We start from the raw sequence: 16,996 nt of genomic DNA, 5'->3' as shown, positions 1-16,996 counted from the left end.
CGGGAGCCTCCTGAGGGACCTTCAGGCACACTTCCATAGATCCATATGTGACAGTGCTCACCACCAGGGCTGTTTCCCTGCCAAACATGCCCTCACTGCCTCCAAGTGCTTTAGCCACCTGAGGAGGGGACGCTTTTGTCTTGTGGCTTGTTGGCTTGCTAGGAGGTGAAGCCCTGCCCATTTTCTCTCTTTTACAACAAGCACAGATGCTTCTGCACAAACGTTCCTGCCCTTTTCACGCACTGGATGGCATTCTGATCCAGTTTGACTTTTTCATATCTGCCGCAGCAATAGCAATGGCCTTGCTGGCTATTTCCTCTTTTTCCATTTCAGGCCAATAAATAAAAGAGCTCAAAGCTCCATTGTTGTGCAGGGGCACCATTGCTTGCTGATGGCAGCCGGGGAGGACTATCAAATTCATAGAGTGCATCAAATAGAGTTCTGTTGAGCTGGCCCATTTTCATCTGGTTGGAGTGACTTAGAATCCCATTGCTAACAAAGTTGAGGATTTCTCCTTTGAAAAGGTGGTTGTGGATCTGAGGAGAAACGAGGTCATAAATGAGAGGTAACGGCCTGTCCCTCATGCTTCTCTCTTGCCGCAGATGGCAGAAGGAACAGCGGTCTCTGCCCCGGCTCCCTCTGCTCCTGGAGAAGGAGCCAAAAAGGAGCAAAAGGAGCAAGATGACCACAAGCCTGCAGCTGTGGCCGATCGATCCAAGACAGTAAGTGCCCGTTGTGGGTGGTGCTGTCTTTAGTGCAAGGCAGAGCTGCAAGTTTCTGACCAGCCAGCACTTGCATGTTGCTTGCTGAGGATGCCGAGTGCTGCAATCCTGTGGGACGTAGCCATTTCCTGCAGGCAGTGGCCTCCAGCTAGAAATTGGCCTTTGACCTGTCACTTTGAGGCCCTGAAGGTCTGGGGACTCTGGCTGAGCTTCTGGCTGCTCGGCTCAGGGAAGGTCGATCTCTGGGCTTCTGCAGCGTCGTGGCCAAGGGCACACGTGGCAGTGCTGCAGGTGGCAGGGCTTTTTTTGTCTGTTTTCCTTTGTGGAAAGGTGTGTTTGGTTTGTGGAAGTGTTCTGCAGTTTTCTGGAGCACTTCTTCACTTGTACAGTCTCTTTTGGCTTTTGCTAAGCTGCAAGGAGATGATTGAGTTGTCTAGGAATCTGTGGGTGCCATTCTTGTTGAGTGTGGCCAAAGAAACCAAGTGCCTCGTTGGGAAGACTTCTTGTGTGGCAGAAAGAAGAAGCAGCAAGTTTCTGTGGACGCCTTTTGCGATGAAGCCTGCAGCTTTGGAAATGGTATTAGGGCCTAGGGTGGGGGTGAGGCTGCAAGTCCTTGACTGCTGTCTTGTTTGGCTGAGAAGAGGCAGGACATCTTGGAACCGGGGATGCTGTATTTGAAGTCAAAGGGGCAATTTTGTGGTGAGGGACCTGAGTAGTCTAAAAGGACCCAGTGGTGCCAGTCAAGAGCAGCTGAATGTGGGCCAGCGCTTGGCCACATAGCCAAGAAGGCCAAGGCCATCCTGGCCTGTGTCAGCAGCAGTGGTGCAGCAGGAGCAGGGCAGTGGCCGTCCCCCTGGGCTGGGCAGCGCTGCGGCCAGAGCTGGGAGTGTGTGTCCACTTGTTGGCCCCTCTGAAGCTGAAAGTCCTTGAGGGGCTGGAGCGTGTGCAGAGAAGGACACGAGAGCTAGGGAGGGGTTTCAGCCTGGACAACGGGAGCCTCCTGAGGGACCTTCAGGCACACTTCCATAGATCCATATGTGACAGTGCTCACCACCAGGGCTGTTTCCCTGCCAAACATGCCCTCACTGCCTCCAAGTGCTTTAGCCACCTGAGGAGGGAACACTTTTGTCTTTTGGCTTGTTGGCTTGCTAGGAGGTGAAGCCCTGCCCATTTTCTCTCTTTTACAACAAGCACAGATGCTTCTGCACAAACGTTCCTGCCCTTTTCACGCACTGGATGGCATTCTGATCCAGTTTGACTTTTCCATATCTGCCGCAGCAATAGCAATGGCCTTGCTGGCTATTTCCTCTTTTTCCATTTCAGGGCAATAAATAAAAGAGCTCAAAGCTCCATTGTTGTGCAGGGGCACCATTGCTTGCTGATGGCAGCCGGGGAGGACTATCAAATTCATAGAGTGCATCAAATAGAGTTCTGTTGAGCTGGCCCATTTTCATCTGGTTGGAGTGACTTAGAATCCCATTGCTAACAAAGTTGAGGATTTCTCCTTTGAAAAGGTGGTTGTGGATCTGAGGAGAAACAAGGTCATAAATGAGAGGTAACGGCCTGTCCCTCATGCTTCTCTCTTGCCGCAGATGGCAGAAGGAACAGCGGTCTCTGCCCCGGCTCCCTCTGCTCCTGGAGAAGGAGCCAAAAAGGAGCAAAAGGAGCAAGATGACCACAAGCCTGCAGCTGTGGCCGATCGATCCAAGACAGTAAGTGCCCGTTGTGGGTGGTGCTGTCTTTAGTGCAAGGCAGAGCTGCAAGTTTCTGAGCAGCCAGCACTTGCATGTTGCTTGCTGAGGATGCCGAGTGCTGCAATCCTGTGGGACGTAGCCATTTCCTGCAGGCAGTGGCCTCCAGCTAGAAATTGGCCTTTGACCTGTCACTTTGAGGCCCTGAAGGTCTGGGGACTCTGGCTGAGCTTCTGGCTGCTCGGCTCAGGGAAGGTCGATCTCTGGGCTTCTGCAGCGTCGTGGCCAAGGGCACACGTGGCAGTGCTGCAGGTGGCAGGGCTTTTTTTGTCTGTTTTCCCTTTGTGGAAAGGTGTGTTTGGTTTGTGGAAGTGTTCTGCAGTTTTCTGGAGCACTTCTTCACTTGTACAGTCTCTTTTGGCTTTTGCTAAGCTGGAAGAAGATGATTGTGTTTTCCAGGAATCTGTGAGGCCCCATTCTTTTCCAAGCTGTCTGTATTCCTTGTTAACCTGTTCTTTCCCTTTCCTCACAGTCAGTCACTCTTGTCTGAGAGGGATAAGCTGTTGTCTCTGACTGCTATATTCTGTTTGACTTGAGGTGCATGTGTTGATATCTCACCAGGCAGCCTCGAAAGACCTCCAAGAACACACTGGCCGTGAAGATCACCAAATTTGTCCCGGACCACTGGAACTTCCCCCTCCTCGAAAAGTGATGCAGTTTCAGCACGTCTGCACGGGCTCTGGTCCCAATCCTCGCTCTGCAGCAGCATTACTTAAAGGAACCTATGATGTGGAACCTGTGAACTCAATCTCAGCCTTTGGTGATCTCCTTCTTCTCAGCTCCTTCATCTCCCTCCACGTGGCTTCTGAGAACCAGGAGACTGAGGAGCAGTACCTGCGTATGCTCCGTACGTCTGGTGTATTTCTTGTCTGAGGGTCAGTGGATTGTGTGCAGGTGTCAGCAGAGCTGTACCAAATGTTCCTCCTGAGTTTGGTGTCACAGGGCCATTTAGGACTCCCGAGAGGAAGTGCTGTGCTCCGAGGCAGCGAGAGAGAGCTCTGGGTGCTCCTGCTGCCTCTGAAGGTAGCTGGGACTGGCCTGGGTTTGCCTGAGCTTCCCTCTCGGCTAAAGGCTGAAGCAGGGATTTTTCTTGCATCAGCAGAAGGCTAGGCAAGTCCTGCATGCTAGTGGCCAAACCAAAGAGAATTTTTAGCTTCCTAATTTCCCCTTAGACTCCTGACTTCCAACCAGTCATCAGAGCAAAAAATCTTCACAGAAATTTTATGGTTTTGGACTTTTGTCTTTTTGGTTGGGGATTTTTTTTTAGGGGGCTGGTAGTTTGGGGTTTTTTGCTTTTTCCCTGTTTATTTTTTATGGGGTTGTTTTTTTGGTTTTCTTTTTGCTGGGTTTTTTGGTTTTGTTTGTTTCTTTGTAGGGGTTTTTTTTTGGTGGAGTTGGTTTATTTCCATCCTGAAGGAGCCCTTCTGCCCCACATGTCTTATTGATGTCATTTTTATGACATTTTTATGTTGCCACTACTACATATACAGTTTCTTTTCGTGAGAATGCTATATTTTTGTCAATAAAAACTACTGTGAAAGAATATCAGGTTACAGGAGAAATAGAGAGCAGGAGGTGTTTCCCGTGTGCCCCCAAAGAAAAAAACAGATACTTTTATAACAATCTGTATTTCATATCCTAGTTTTATGCCTCTAAAGATGTGTCCAAGAGAGACACATCGAAGTGGCTTGATCAGATAAATCTGTACTGCAGGCATTTCTCAGGAGACAGCCTCCAGCCCATCCATGGTATATTCCTCAGATCCATGGCACTTTTTCGTACCTTCCCCACTCTTTCCCATGACTCTTAGAATCCTACCCATTGGCCCGAGCCCTGCTCAGATCCGTCTCTAGGAAAACACATCAAGTCCTCTGGGATTCTGCAGCACAGCCCAATGAATCTGCTTCTTGCCCATAACAGCTGCCAGTGCTGAACTCTCAGATAAGACCTGGTGGGGCTGAGAACAGAGCCCAGTGGAGAGCCCAGTGGATTCTGTGTCTACCATCATCTGTTGGGACAAAAATGGCATTGATCTGCACCTCGGTGTGTCTGATCTCAAAGCCCATCCTGTTGTGGCATGAATGGGGGCAACAGTTTGTACGGGGCCCAGGCTGCCTGTGGCTTCTTCCCATTGCTTGTCAGTACTCATGCTTGGGCTTTGCCAGCCTTGTTGTGGTCACTGCCCTGTCCCTGAGGGCTGGTGGGACAGGGCTGGAGCCTTCCTTAGCCCCAAGATGGGTGTCTGTGAGCTCAGCCTGCTCATGAAGGGTGAGGGTCCCGATGCTGAAAGCACTGTCGACATTGGTTATAGCATGAGCTGCTCTGGATTACAATTGGAAAGGCATTGTTTGGGCAATGTTTTGGCTGAAAGCTGGAGAAGATGTGCTCCTCTCCTGGGAATGCATCTCCCTGTGCTTTGTTTCCTGTCAAGAGAACTCTTCCAAGGGCTCTACACAATCAGTCTCTGTGCCAGCCATCTGCACTGCAGGGCTGCCTGTCCTGTTGATGTTGTTGCTGTTGTTGCAAGTAGCTGACTGCCTCCAGACACTGGGGCTGCCTTTTGTATCTCCTGGAAGCTGGGATCTCTGCTTTAAAGTGAGCATCTTGCATTTTGTTTCCCTCAGGGAAAATGGTGAACGTGGAAAATCCCAAGATGAAATACACTGAAATGGAATATATTGGCAAGGGGTGAGTCCAGCCACACTTACTTCTACACAACCATGGGCCAGGGGTTCTTCTGCTATATCACTGGTATATCAGGTGTTCCACTGGAATATCTATCCAGTGTGAAGTCAGGTCAGCTGCAAACATGTTCAGACACTGGAGATAGATTGTCCTATCTCTTCAGTGCTGCTCAGAACTTGTGAGGGTGCTCAGAAGGCATTGTCAGAGACATCTCCATGCTGCCAAAGTCTGCCTACATCAAGGAGCAGGACCTGGAAGATCTCCTTGTCTCTCAAGTGTGGGACAGCTCTGTGTTAATTTCTTCAGTATTTTTGTATGTCTCAAAACCACACTGCCACACTAATGAATAAAGAAGAATCTTGCTTGCCTGAAAGGGCAACCTAGCCCCTCTCAAAGCTATGAGATAACAGTTCCCAGGAGAATTTCATTCAATCCACGGTTCTTGGAAGGAAATGCTCCATGCTCAGAATAGGAACCACAGAGTTTAGAAACTCAAACCTAAGATGAAAGAATAAATTCCCTTTAGGAGCTGAGTCAGTAAACCCCAGCGCTTCTGCAACCAGCCCAGGCACTGCCCATGCACTTGAGAGGAAAATGCATCATCTGCCTTCTGGCAGAGCCCTCCTGCATCCTGCAGGTTTTAGGCATTTACAACAGAGATCTCCTGTGTGGGCCAGCTTTCACTCTAAGAAATAAACAGCTTCTCCTTTCTCTGCTTCTGTTTTGTTTCTAGGCATTTTGGATCTGTGGTTAGAGCACTCAACCAAGCCACAGGAGGAGAGGTAAATGTCAACATCCCCCACAGACTCTGCTGCACTCAAGGCCTTTCCCCTCTGGTGCGAGCAGCTGTGGCTGGAGCTTTGGGTCGAGCTGTGCTGAAGAGGCACAAGAAACACAGACTGGTACCAGCCTGCAAAATACATTGGGGACAGTCTTTGTCCTTTTCAGCTGCCAGAAGGAAGTCACGCAGGGCAGCAGTTCATTTCAGAGAAGGATGTGCTCACTCGCTCTCAATTGCTAAAACAAAGGTGGTGCCTTAGAGCATCTCACTGCTCTTTGGGGCTACAGCTTCAGAGTCCTGAATTCTCACTTCTGGTTGCCAGCAAATACATCTGAAAGTTACTGGTAGTTCTTTAGCCACCTGCAGTGCTGCACTTGGGAACTGCACATAGGGAGAGATCTAAGAGGCGTCCCTAGAAACTCGAAGCCCTGCCCATAGCCCAAGATGTAGCCACAGAGTATTAAGGCATGGATTACTTCTTCTGAATCCCATACAAAGCAGCAGGGAGTGGGCTCAGAGGTTTGTGGGTGATAGTTGAGACACCAGTGTTACCAAGTGTTCAGGGCAAAACCTCAGTGGCCACATGTCCTGTAACTAGCCCCCAAGGGAGTGGAGAAATGGGCTATTGCAATGTCATTTCCTAATTACTGCAATGCCTAATCACAAGGCAGTTTGGCACAGCTCAACTGTGTCATTGCAAAATCACTTGCTCCATGTGCCTTGTGGCCTTGTGCCACCAGCTTCTCAAGTTACTGATTTTCAGTGTCATTTTAGGTGGCCATAAAGAAAATAAGCCTTAAGGGACAGCAGAGGAAGCAACTAACTGTTAATGAAATCACAATCATGAAGAAGCATAGGAGTCCCAGTGTTGTGAATTATTTAGACAGGTGAGTGGTCATGGTCTTATCCTGTGAATATGCATGTACATACTGCAAACATGAGAGGTTAAAAATCCACTTTGGTCACTTCTAGAAAGTAGAGCTGTTAATTATAATGTATTAATATTTCTCTACTCATCTGCAATGGATGAGAAGAGAGTGCATCTTGTCTGCATGAGTCTTCCCTGGCACACGTAGTTTGAAAATTATTCCAAAATTATTCAAAACCTGCATCATCTGTAGAGTACGAAGTTAATACTTTCTAAGTTCACTGCCTCCACATTCTTTTGGGATTGATTTTTTAAAGTTTCTTCAATGCTGAATGATGAACCATCCTAAAGTGGATTTCCCTTGGATTGTTGCCCCTCTTTTTCTTTGCTATGCATGCCAGGAAGACTAGGTGCTTATTTCCAGAAACACCACGCGTGACAGGCTTTTGATCTGGGCTCTTACTAAACCACACTTTTCACTTGCTGGCCATCTAAGACATCTCCTTTTTCACAGCTGTGCCTTTCTCCCTGAGACTGCACAGATTGCAAACAAAGCACAGCCAAGAGAGAATGTCTATTCCTTTTATTCTGTCCTTGTCACAAAGGGCCTTGGAAACAAGAAGCCCGGAAGCAAAAAATCAACCTAGCCATGCATGTTTATCTTCACGCCCTTGTTTCTTTCCTTCAGCCACCTTCTGGGTGAGGAACTCTGGCTGGTCATGGAGTACATGGATGGAGGCGCTCTGAGCGATGTCATCAGGAAGACCTTCCTGACTGAAATCGAGATAGCAGTCATCAGTCGGGAGGTCAGCAAGCCCACCTGTGCTTCCAAGGGTTTGGGCAGGATTATCTGAGAAATAGGGGCTCAGAACAGGAGAGGTTTCACGTGCCAAACTTTGCTTCTGCGTTGCTGGTATGCTATGGGCACGTAAAAGCATCTCCAGTGAAATGCCTGGAGTGCCCCTGCACTCACTCTACTCAGTTCTTGTACTCTTATCTCCTGCTGTTGTATTCTCACTCTGCCTCTTGTATCTGCTGTTCTCCATCTTGCCTCCCTAAATTTTTGCCTGTCTTCACTGCATTCCTCACTTGTAGAAGCAAGGTGCTGGTAGCAGGATTTGAAATGAACAGCAAAGGTAAAAAGAGAGACTATTTACTTTCAGTCCTCAGCTAAAAAGGGTACTAGTGCAGCTAAAATGCTCTTTGCTTCTGAGCACATCCACTGCAGCAGCAGTCATCCTGGCTGGTTTGCAGGGGGACAGTTTACAACAGCAGGTGCTGTTGCTCTTTCAAAAGGTGACATGCCTTTCCTTAGAAAGGTCCTGCTCTGCAAGTGTTGGAGCAGCAGCTCTTCCTCTCAGTGGCACTGTGTTCTGCCATTACTCGCCATTCCTCTGGGGAATGGGAACCTTTTAGAGTCTCTGTTTCTTTTCTGGTGTGATGAAATCACTGGGTTTGTCCCTCCTGGTTCTGTTTACTCTCTCAGTGCTTGCAAGGATTGGCTTTTCTTCACTCAAACCAAGTGATCCACAGAGACGTGAAGAGCGACAACATCCTTCTCAGAACCGACGGCTCTGTCAAGCTGGGTCAGTATATTCCTGGTCAGGTGCAGCTTTCAGGGATGTGGGGTGAGGGGCTGCTTTGAGTGGCTGCCAGCTCCCCAGGAATGGTGCTGGTGGCAGTGCGGGGACCCCCCGCTCTGAGCTGATGACATGGTTGCAAGGTGCACAGAGGTATGACAAGGAACAAGCAGTCAAAAGGGGTGTTGCTCTGTGTGTGTCCATTGCAGAGGGAGGGAGCAACAAGTCTAAAGCTTCCATAGAACAAAAGCCACTGCTGAAGGCAGTATACAAAATGTGGGGATTTGGCTAAAATCCTGAGGAAACAGAGCAGGGACAGTTGTCCAGGAGATTCAACAGCACATTCTCAAAGTTCTACTGGGCAATTCTTTTGCTTGGTTTCCTAATTGCACAGAATTCAAATAAAAGCAGTATTTTGCTTTCCCCTCAGCTGATTTTGGCATCTCTGTTGAGCTCAGCCCTGGGAAGAATAGACCGTCCTCGGTGGCCGGGACTCCTTGGTGGATGGCGCCTGAAGTGGTGATGCGTCAACCATATGGCCCCAAAGTGGACATATGGTCTTTTGGAATTGTGGGAATCGAAATGATAGAACGGAAAGTTCCCTACAGGAGCCGAAGTCCTGCCACGGTAAGGAGCAAATCCTCACTGATCCCGTTTGTCTTTCTCACCTGCCCTTTGTTCTGCATGCCATTGGACAAAATCCCATTGCCATCTGCTGGAACTACTGCCACCAAGGTCCACTCCTTAAAATGTCCCTGCAACACATCAGCATCTGCTGTAGTTTTGGTTGCATCAGTGTGGAACTCAAGCTATACCACATGCAAACAAACCCCATGCTCAGGCAACATTTTCCTTTGGGCTGTAAGTGGTTCCAGTTCTTCGGTCTGTGTAGATGGCCACAATAAAAGGAAACAAGCAGCTTAGAATTGGTGCTATACTTCCAGAAATGAAGGAAAGAAAGCCAAACCTAACAGAGTTTCTAAAAGAGTGGTTTTAGTGAGGAACTGCATTCCCTGTGCAGTTTCTGCACACTGAGAAACATGCCTGGAACCTGAACATGAGGCTGCAAGGGCCACAGAGTCTCTTCTGCTTCTTGTGCAGTGTTGCTGAAACACTTAGTGACTGTGTTTCTCTCATAGCCCAAGCCACCTTCTCCACATCACCAAGCCAGGGCCTGGTGAGAGGGAGAGCCTGCCAAAACCTCCTGTTTGTTTCCTGGCATTTTCTGGGATGGGTCTTCCATTCATGCATTGACTTGTGTAGCTAAATGAGCAGAGGGTGTCCACAGGGATGGCACCTCTCCATCTTCGGAGCAGGAAAAGCTTTTCTGTTGCTGCGTAAGGAAGCTGAAATTTTCAGGCTGCTGAGAGACAGAGCTGCAGTGGCTCCTGTGTGCCCAAGCAGGCATTTTCATCCCCATACATTAGTGCATGCACCTTAATGTGTCTGTGTTGAATATGAGATTATAAATGTTTGTTTCCTTACCTGGGGGTTAACTGATGGATTTCCTTTCTCTTCTTCCAATTACCATTGTTTTCAAGAACAGGACAAAAAACTTTGAAAGTTTTGTTCTATGGCAACCGGGCTGAAGTGACCCACAAGCACTGCAGAGATGCCTTTCATGTCCTAATCCTTGGAATTATTTAGTATAGCAAAGTCCCCCTTCCAGAAAGGCTGCCAAGCTGGTGTGAATCCTCAGAGAAGCAAATGTGCTTTTGCTGATGTAGTTCCCAACTAACTAGGTCAATCAATGAAATTGGCTGCCAAGGCAAGATCTGCGGGATGTTGGCAAAGCTGTGGCTGCATCAGAGTTTGTTTTTTTGTTGGTAAAGGAAAGTCATCTCTGGGTCTCTGCCAAGGCAGAAACTGCCACTGAAGAAGAGAGGTTAAACAATGGGTTCTGGGAGGGCAGTTACAGATGGGAAAGAAGCAGGTGGAGCCTTGTGTTTCCTGTTTCTCCAGACTAAATTCCTGATAGCAACAGCAGGGACGCCACAGCTGCGGCAGCCCAAGCTCCTCTCGGCTTGGCTGCGTGACTTCCTGAGCTGCTGTCTGCAGAGAGACGAGGAGCGGCGCTGGTCTGCCAACGAGCTGCTGCAGGTAAAATGCCAAGGGGCTGAGGTGAAACAGTGTGCGAGGGATGGGCTCCTCCTCCACCAAGGTCCGAGGCCTCAGATGAGCCCCCTTCCTCCTCACCTCCACTCTTGGTGCTCTTCAAATGAAAATGCTGAGGAGTGCTAGACTGGGCTGGGCTGGCAGGGCTCTGTAATGTCCTTTGGTCCAAGTGTCCTGCAATGAGCAGGGACATCTTTAGAGGGATCAGGTTGCTCAGAGCCCTTTCCCACCTGACCTGGAATGGTTCCAGGGATGGGGCACCTACAAGCTCTTGGGACAGCCTGGCACCCTGCTCTGAGTAAACAAGGTCTTCCTTAGACCTACTCTGATTGGATCCCCTTTGTGTTTGAAACTATTTGCCCACATTCTGTTGTAACTGGCCCTGTTAAAAACGGTGTCCCCCACTTTCTTCAAAGCCACTCTGAAGTCTTGCAAAGTGGCAATAAAGTCTCCCTGAGTCCCGTTCTTCACAAAACTGAATACTTCCACCTCTCTCTGCAGAAGATAGGACAGGTGTTCTATTTTCTTATTCTTTCTGTTGCCCTGTTTTTTAATTTGGTGGTGTATTCTGTTTTATCTAACAGCAAAAGAATTGACGTAGAGCATTGTAGAGAGACATGAAATGGTGGTGGAGGAAGCCACGGCTGCCAGTCCTGGCAGAGCACTCTGGAGAGATTTGGCTGTGGGCAGGAGGGGCTGTGAGGGACTCACTGTGAGCCTCTGAGGGGCCCTGGTTTGTGCCCCCCACCCCACCCTTAGAGGTTTCTGGCACACAAACAGGGAGAGCTGAGAGGGACTTGTCCCAGCCCCATCTGCTGCCTGGCACGCTCAGGCAGAGGGGAACTGGCCCAGGCTGACTGCCAGGTTGTGTGGCAGAGAGGGAACTGCAGGACCCAGCGCCACTCGGCTGGCCCTGCTGGGAAGGAAGGTGCCATGCAGCACAGGAGGGGCAGGGCATGGAAAGGCAGACACTGCTCTGTGTGCCTGTGGAAATTAGCACAAGACAGGGACCTATGGGAGTCATTGGAGCTTCTTGAAAGGAAGAAACCCCAGGGACAGAAAGCACCATTTCTAGAGCACTGGCAGGGCAAAAACCCCAGCAAGATGGAGAAACCAGAATAAATGGATGAGTGGGATTCTGGGCCGGGTTTGCCTGTGATGGCAAGATCCTGCACATGACAATTGAGGAGCAGATGGTCGCATTGTTTTCCTTTCTGGGTCTTTCTAGGGACTAGAGGAATCCTGATGGAGTATGTGAGGCACTGAGCTTGGAAGGTCATGGTTCACTGTTCTTTGTTGTTTTTTTTTCCCTTTGGACAGCATCCATTTGTAACATCAGCCAAGCCAGTGTCCATCCTGGCACCACTTATCACCGTCCTGAAGAGGATGCAGCAGAGAAGAATGTAACAACCAAGTAGAGATGTCATCACCACAAGGAATTTTGAGGACTGGAGGATTGTAGGAGGAGGATTGTTGATAAGGTTTTAGAGAATAGGATTTTAGAGGAGGATTGTAGAGTAGGATTTTTGGAGAGTTTTGTGGAATAGGATTGTAGAGTAAGATTGTTGAAGAGTTCTGTGGAATAGGATTGTAGAGGAGCATTGTGGAGTAGGATTGTTGAAGAGTTTTGTAGAAAAGGATTGTGGAGTAGGATTGTGGCGTAGGATTGGTAGAGTAGGATTGTTGAAGAGTTTTCTGGAATAAGATTGTAAACAAGGATTTTCATTAAATAAAATTTCTGAAAAATAAACTCACTTGGAAGACTGCCCACTTTCTGACCCCTTCAGAAAACTCAACATTTCCTTCTGAATTACCAGCTGGTTTTTATGGGTGTTAAGTCACACTTATGGCTTCTTTTGTATGGTTTTTAAGTAGGGGAAGGCTCTTCTTCATTCATCCTTTCCAGACCACACTGTCTTGGGAATGTGGCCAACTAGGCAGCTTTTGGCCAGCTGTAGTATTTCTAGTTGAGGCAGAAAGGGCAATGGCATTTGCAGGAAAAAGCAAAGGGCAAGTGGTGCAGCCAAAACATCCTGTGCAGATGCAGGCCTTCAGCTGTGACTCCAGAGCATTTGGGTGCCTGCCACTTGGATTTGTATCGTGAAGGGCAATGTCTTTGGCTGGAGGAGAGCCTCGCTCAGCGGAGAAAGCAGAAAGATCAGAGAGGTGCTCTGAAAGGTCTCCTGCGGTGCAGAGCTGTCAGCGAGTGTGAGCTGAGAGCGGGCCCGGCCCTGCCCGGCGTGGAGCCGCAGCAGAGCCCTGGCAGAGCCCGGAGCAGCCTGAGCCTCGGCAGGGCCAGGCTGCAAGGAGGCCCTGGTAGCTGCAGGAGGCACAGCCCGGCCCTGCGTGCCTCTTGCTGGCAGCGGGCGCATCCTCCGCTCTCAGAGCCCAAGCGCAGCCGGCTGCTCCCGAGGGCAAGCGGAGCCCTGCTGGGCACAGCCCAGCCTGGAGGCATTGGCCCTCTGGAGTCTGCCCGAGGAGAGAAAGGCCAAGGGCAGCCGAGGCCCGCTGGCCTGGCTCAGCATTCCCACTCTTGTGCCGCTGCCCTGCGACTCCTGGCAAAGGTCAGCAGTGTGTGCAGCACCCTGGGCACCGGGGCAGGGAGCCGGGCTGCTCGGCAGGCTGGAGCACAGGGCAGCGTCCTTCGGGCACGGCACTTGTGCCAGGGGACCCGAGGCCAGCGGGAGGCAGCGACAGCTTGTCAGCTCACGGCTGCAGGAGCCAGTGCCTCACACAGCTCTGGGAGGCAGCGCCCGCAATCCCGCAGCTCTGCACTGAGCCACAGCAAAGCTGGGAGCTGCAGAGTGCTCTGCAGAAATATTCAGGGCCGGCAGGCCAGCCTGCTTTGTGCTCCCTGGCACACAGCAAGCGCTGTGCCACACCGCAGCTCGGAGCTGCTGGGAGAGAGGTGTTAGAGATAAACTCTTAGGTACAATTAAATGGAGGCAAAGTCATTAAAGTAAAAGAGAACCTTCTTCTTAGCAGAAGGCTCCTCTTGAAGCCAATAGCAGGTTTCTGAATATAGCAGGAATTGGATTAAACCTAAAAGTCTGCCACTGCTATGACTGAAATACCAATTTGCATGTTTTCTTATTTCGGAATCAAAATATGACCATGGGCTTTTAATGTTGGGTTTTTTGCAGCTAAGAGTGCAGATGCAATAATCACAGAACTCAGGTCATTTGAGATTACAGAAAGGTTAAAAACTATGCATGGGAAGGTAATAACAGGAATTTCTATCTAATAACAAATGGATTGTCCTGCAGCCTTGAGGTCATATCCTTCTACCCTTCCCAAATGAAAACCTATTCACTGAAGACCCATCATCATCCCAAAACCATGTTTAACTTAATTGGACCTGTTGATTAGCCCATGTAAATTAGATCTTTCCCTTTTATTTTCACTGACAAACTCTGATTCAATGTCAAATTATCAATCTTTCAAGGAAAAACTGTACCGTGCAGAGTAAAACCCAGGGCAGAGGCTTCTATACATAGGGTTGCCAAACCCTCTGTGACAGCTCCTGCTAGCTTCCTACATCAGCCAGAAGGCAACTTCGCTGCAACACAGACTTTCTTAATATTGGTGACATTTTCAAATCCATAGACACTGCTTGTTTTCAAAGTCCTGAAAAGTGCATTCTAAGTTCATGAAAGCAAACACAGAAGCACAGATTTGGTTTAGGAGAGAAGGTGTTTGTGCAGTTGGATAACAGCTTACATGTTGAAGTGTCGGGGGGGATTTCTATGTTTGCGCTCACCTTGTTTGAGACAATGAGCGCAGTGTCACCTGTGCATCCCTGGATATGCCTTGAAGGTGCAATGCTTAATTTGTAATCAAAGGGGAAATGTATCTAAATTTATTAGGATAACCAGTTACTTTGTAAATAGACTGATAGAGAAACTTAGCAATTTTTGCTGGAGAATGGTTGCAGGAGAGGGGTCATGGATCAATGGAACAGTTATTCATTGATACCACTGTTTAAGACCCCAGAATCAGAATCAGCCTGTGTCTGGCCTGGGAACAAAGCTTGGGAAACAGGCTCTGTGTCTAGGCCTGGGAAACTGTACAAGGTCTCTCTAGGCCTGGGAAATAGAACAAGGTCGGAATGAGATAATAAGGACAGGCATAAGGACAGCCTCGAAGATATGCTCTGTCCTTGGAAGGCATGACTTAGCAATGAGAACTTGGCTTGGAGAACTTAGCTACATCTGTAACCACCCGTAGGAGAAGTAAAACAAAGACCTTTGTAAACTTGACCAATGAGAGCTGTTGCTGACTTTGCTTGTAGCAAACCCTATATAAACGGACAGGATTTTTGAATAAAAGAAGCTTGCTTATCAATCATACTGACTGTGCTTGTCTTCCCTGCGCCCGCGTAATCACCACTTGTCCATTCTTTGTACAGAACAATCTTCTAAACCTTTTTAACTTAATGTGACCATGATACATTCCTAACCTTCATATTGCAATATATTTTCTAATTACATGATTCTGTAAGCCCTTGTAGACCATGTGCAATTTCTACCGGAGGTTGTCGTCAGCCTCTGGTGGTCGTTTTGGATGAAGGCTCAGAAGGCTTCCTCGGGCTTCAGCTGTTTTACCTCTGTTTCTGCACATGCTCTACAAGATTGTCTGCTCAAATAGGCACTGGTGAGTCTTTTGCAGTTAGCTTGTTCTGCTAAATTTGCTGATTTCTAGAAAGTGCTTCATTCCCATCCCTGGGTACAAAGCAACTACTTCTTTCTGCACAGCTTTTAGCATAGCTCAAGCATTATCTCATTGCCTCGGCACCTAAAAGAAGGTAGGGAGGAGGGGGCAAACCAGTGAGAGTGATGGGTCATTATCTTGTTAGCCAGGTATCAATTCTTAGATTAACTAAGGACTATTCTTGTCCATAAAGTACGTGCGGGGATACCACAAGGACAGAGGCAACGCATGGATTTGGGGCACTGGGCTTGGCACCAAAGTCCTGCTCTTGAGAGGGGTGCAGGGACACAGGGAATGTCAGAGGACAATGAGAGACGGGGACATGAGGCCATAATGGGCCAGGCATGATCCTGCACAGGATGGCAGCAAAGACACTTCCTCACCATGGCTCTGGCACTCCAGGGCACCCCAAAAAGGGCCGAGGAGTCCTATGTGTAACCAGGAGAGAAGACTGACATCACTGTGGGTCCCAGCATTCGCCAGTCCCTTGCTGGCCATTCAGTGCACACTGGGGATGCTGGACATGTGTGGGACATGGGGATGGGGTGCACAAAGTTAAAGGGGGACCCCAAAGTGGAAGGAGTGGAAGCCAAAATCGCTGGGTGGAGATGCCCAAAGAGGAGGTGTGGTATCCCAAAATGAACGGAGGACACCAGAAAATTGGGGCGATCCCTCAAAAGGACACACAAAGCTGTTCCCTCCCTCCATTACTTACCAACAAGAACTATCTACCAACTGTGATAATCACATCAGGACCATTTACTCCATAACCAGCTAAGAACAGGACTGAAGAGTAGTTTTGTAGAGTAGGATTGTAGAGTAGGATTATAGTTTAGGATTGAAAATAAAGCTTCTGAAACTTTAACTTGCCTGGAAGATTCCCTTTTTTTCAGCCTGTGAATACACTCAGCATTTCCTTCTGAGTTGTCAGCTGTCTCTTAAAGCTACAAAGTGACATTTCTTGGTGCCTTTGGTAAGGTTTAAAAGTGGGGATGGCTCTTCTTCATTCATGCCCTCCAGACTACACTGCCCTTGGCATATGGGCCACTGGCCCCACTTGGCACATCTGTGGCACTTCTAGATGCAGGCAGGAACCAAAGCAGAAGTGGTGCAGCCACAGACATCTCTGTGATGTCACTTCGGTCCTATGAGCTCCCACAGCTTTTTGTGATGTCACAATGACATCACTGTGATGTCACAGAGCTGCCTGCGATGTCGCATGGACATCCCTATGATGTCATACTGACTTCTCTGTGATTTCACACAGCTGTCTGTGATGTCACACTGACCTCTTGGTGACGTCACACAGCTCTCTGTGATGTGACATGGACATCACTGTGATATCACACAACCTCCTGTTATGTCACACAGACATCTCTGTGATGTCACACAGCTCTCAGCGCTGTCACATCCACATTTCTGTGATGTCAGGATGACATATCTGTGATGTCACACAGCAGTCTGTGATGTAACCCTGACATCTCTGTAACATCACACAGCTCTCTGTGATGTCACACAGACATATCTGTGATGTTACACTGACATCAGAGTGATGTCAAACAGCTGTCTGTGATGTCACACTGACATTTCTGGGATGTCACACAGACATCTCTGTGATGTCACTTGGTCTCCATGAGGTAAAAAATCTTTTTTTGGTGTCACAAAGTCATCTCTGTGATGTCACAGAGCTGTCTGTGATGTCACACAGCTCTCTGGCATGTCACAATGACAACACTTTGATGTCACACAGCTGTCTGTGATGACGTACTGACATTTCTGGGACA

General features: G+C 48.7%; 1 protein-coding gene across 1 annotated transcript; it reads left to right on the top strand.

Moving 5' to 3' along the window:
* Positions 1–4,683: 4,683 nt before the first annotated feature.
* LOC146763600 (serine/threonine-protein kinase PAK 1-like) lies at positions 4,684–11,410 on the top strand. The gene is made up of 4 exons (XM_085566987.1): positions 4,684–6,826; positions 7,496–7,613; positions 8,294–8,393; positions 8,818–11,410. Exons 1-4 carry the CDS (start codon positions 6,783–6,785, stop codon positions 9,309–9,311), a joined length of 756 nt encoding a protein of 251 aa, XP_085423113.1. The 5' UTR covers positions 4,684–6,782; the 3' UTR covers positions 9,312–11,410.
* Positions 11,411–16,996: the final 5,586 nt, after the last annotated feature.

Source organism: Lonchura striata, chromosome Z (assembly GCF_050655825.1).
Source record: "Lonchura striata isolate lonStrDom1 chromosome Z, ASM5065582v1, whole genome shotgun sequence".
Classification (NCBI taxonomy): domain Eukaryota; kingdom Metazoa; phylum Chordata; class Aves; order Passeriformes; family Estrildidae; genus Lonchura; species Lonchura striata.
This window is presented reverse-complemented; position numbering and strand designations above follow the sequence as displayed.

Excerpts from the sequence above, each read along its gene's own strand:
- LOC146763600 (XM_085566987.1), top strand. The coding sequence starts at position 6,783 with ATGAAGAAGCATAGGAGTCCCAGTGTTGTGAATTATTTAGACAG. Across the intron at positions 6,827-7,495 it reads GTTGTGAATTATTTAGACAG|CCACCTTCTGGGTGAGGAAC; the intron begins GTGAGTGGTCAT and ends TCTTTCCTTCAG. Across the intron at positions 8,394-8,817 it reads CGACGGCTCTGTCAAGCTGG|CTGATTTTGGCATCTCTGTT; the intron begins GTCAGTATATTC and ends CTTTCCCCTCAG.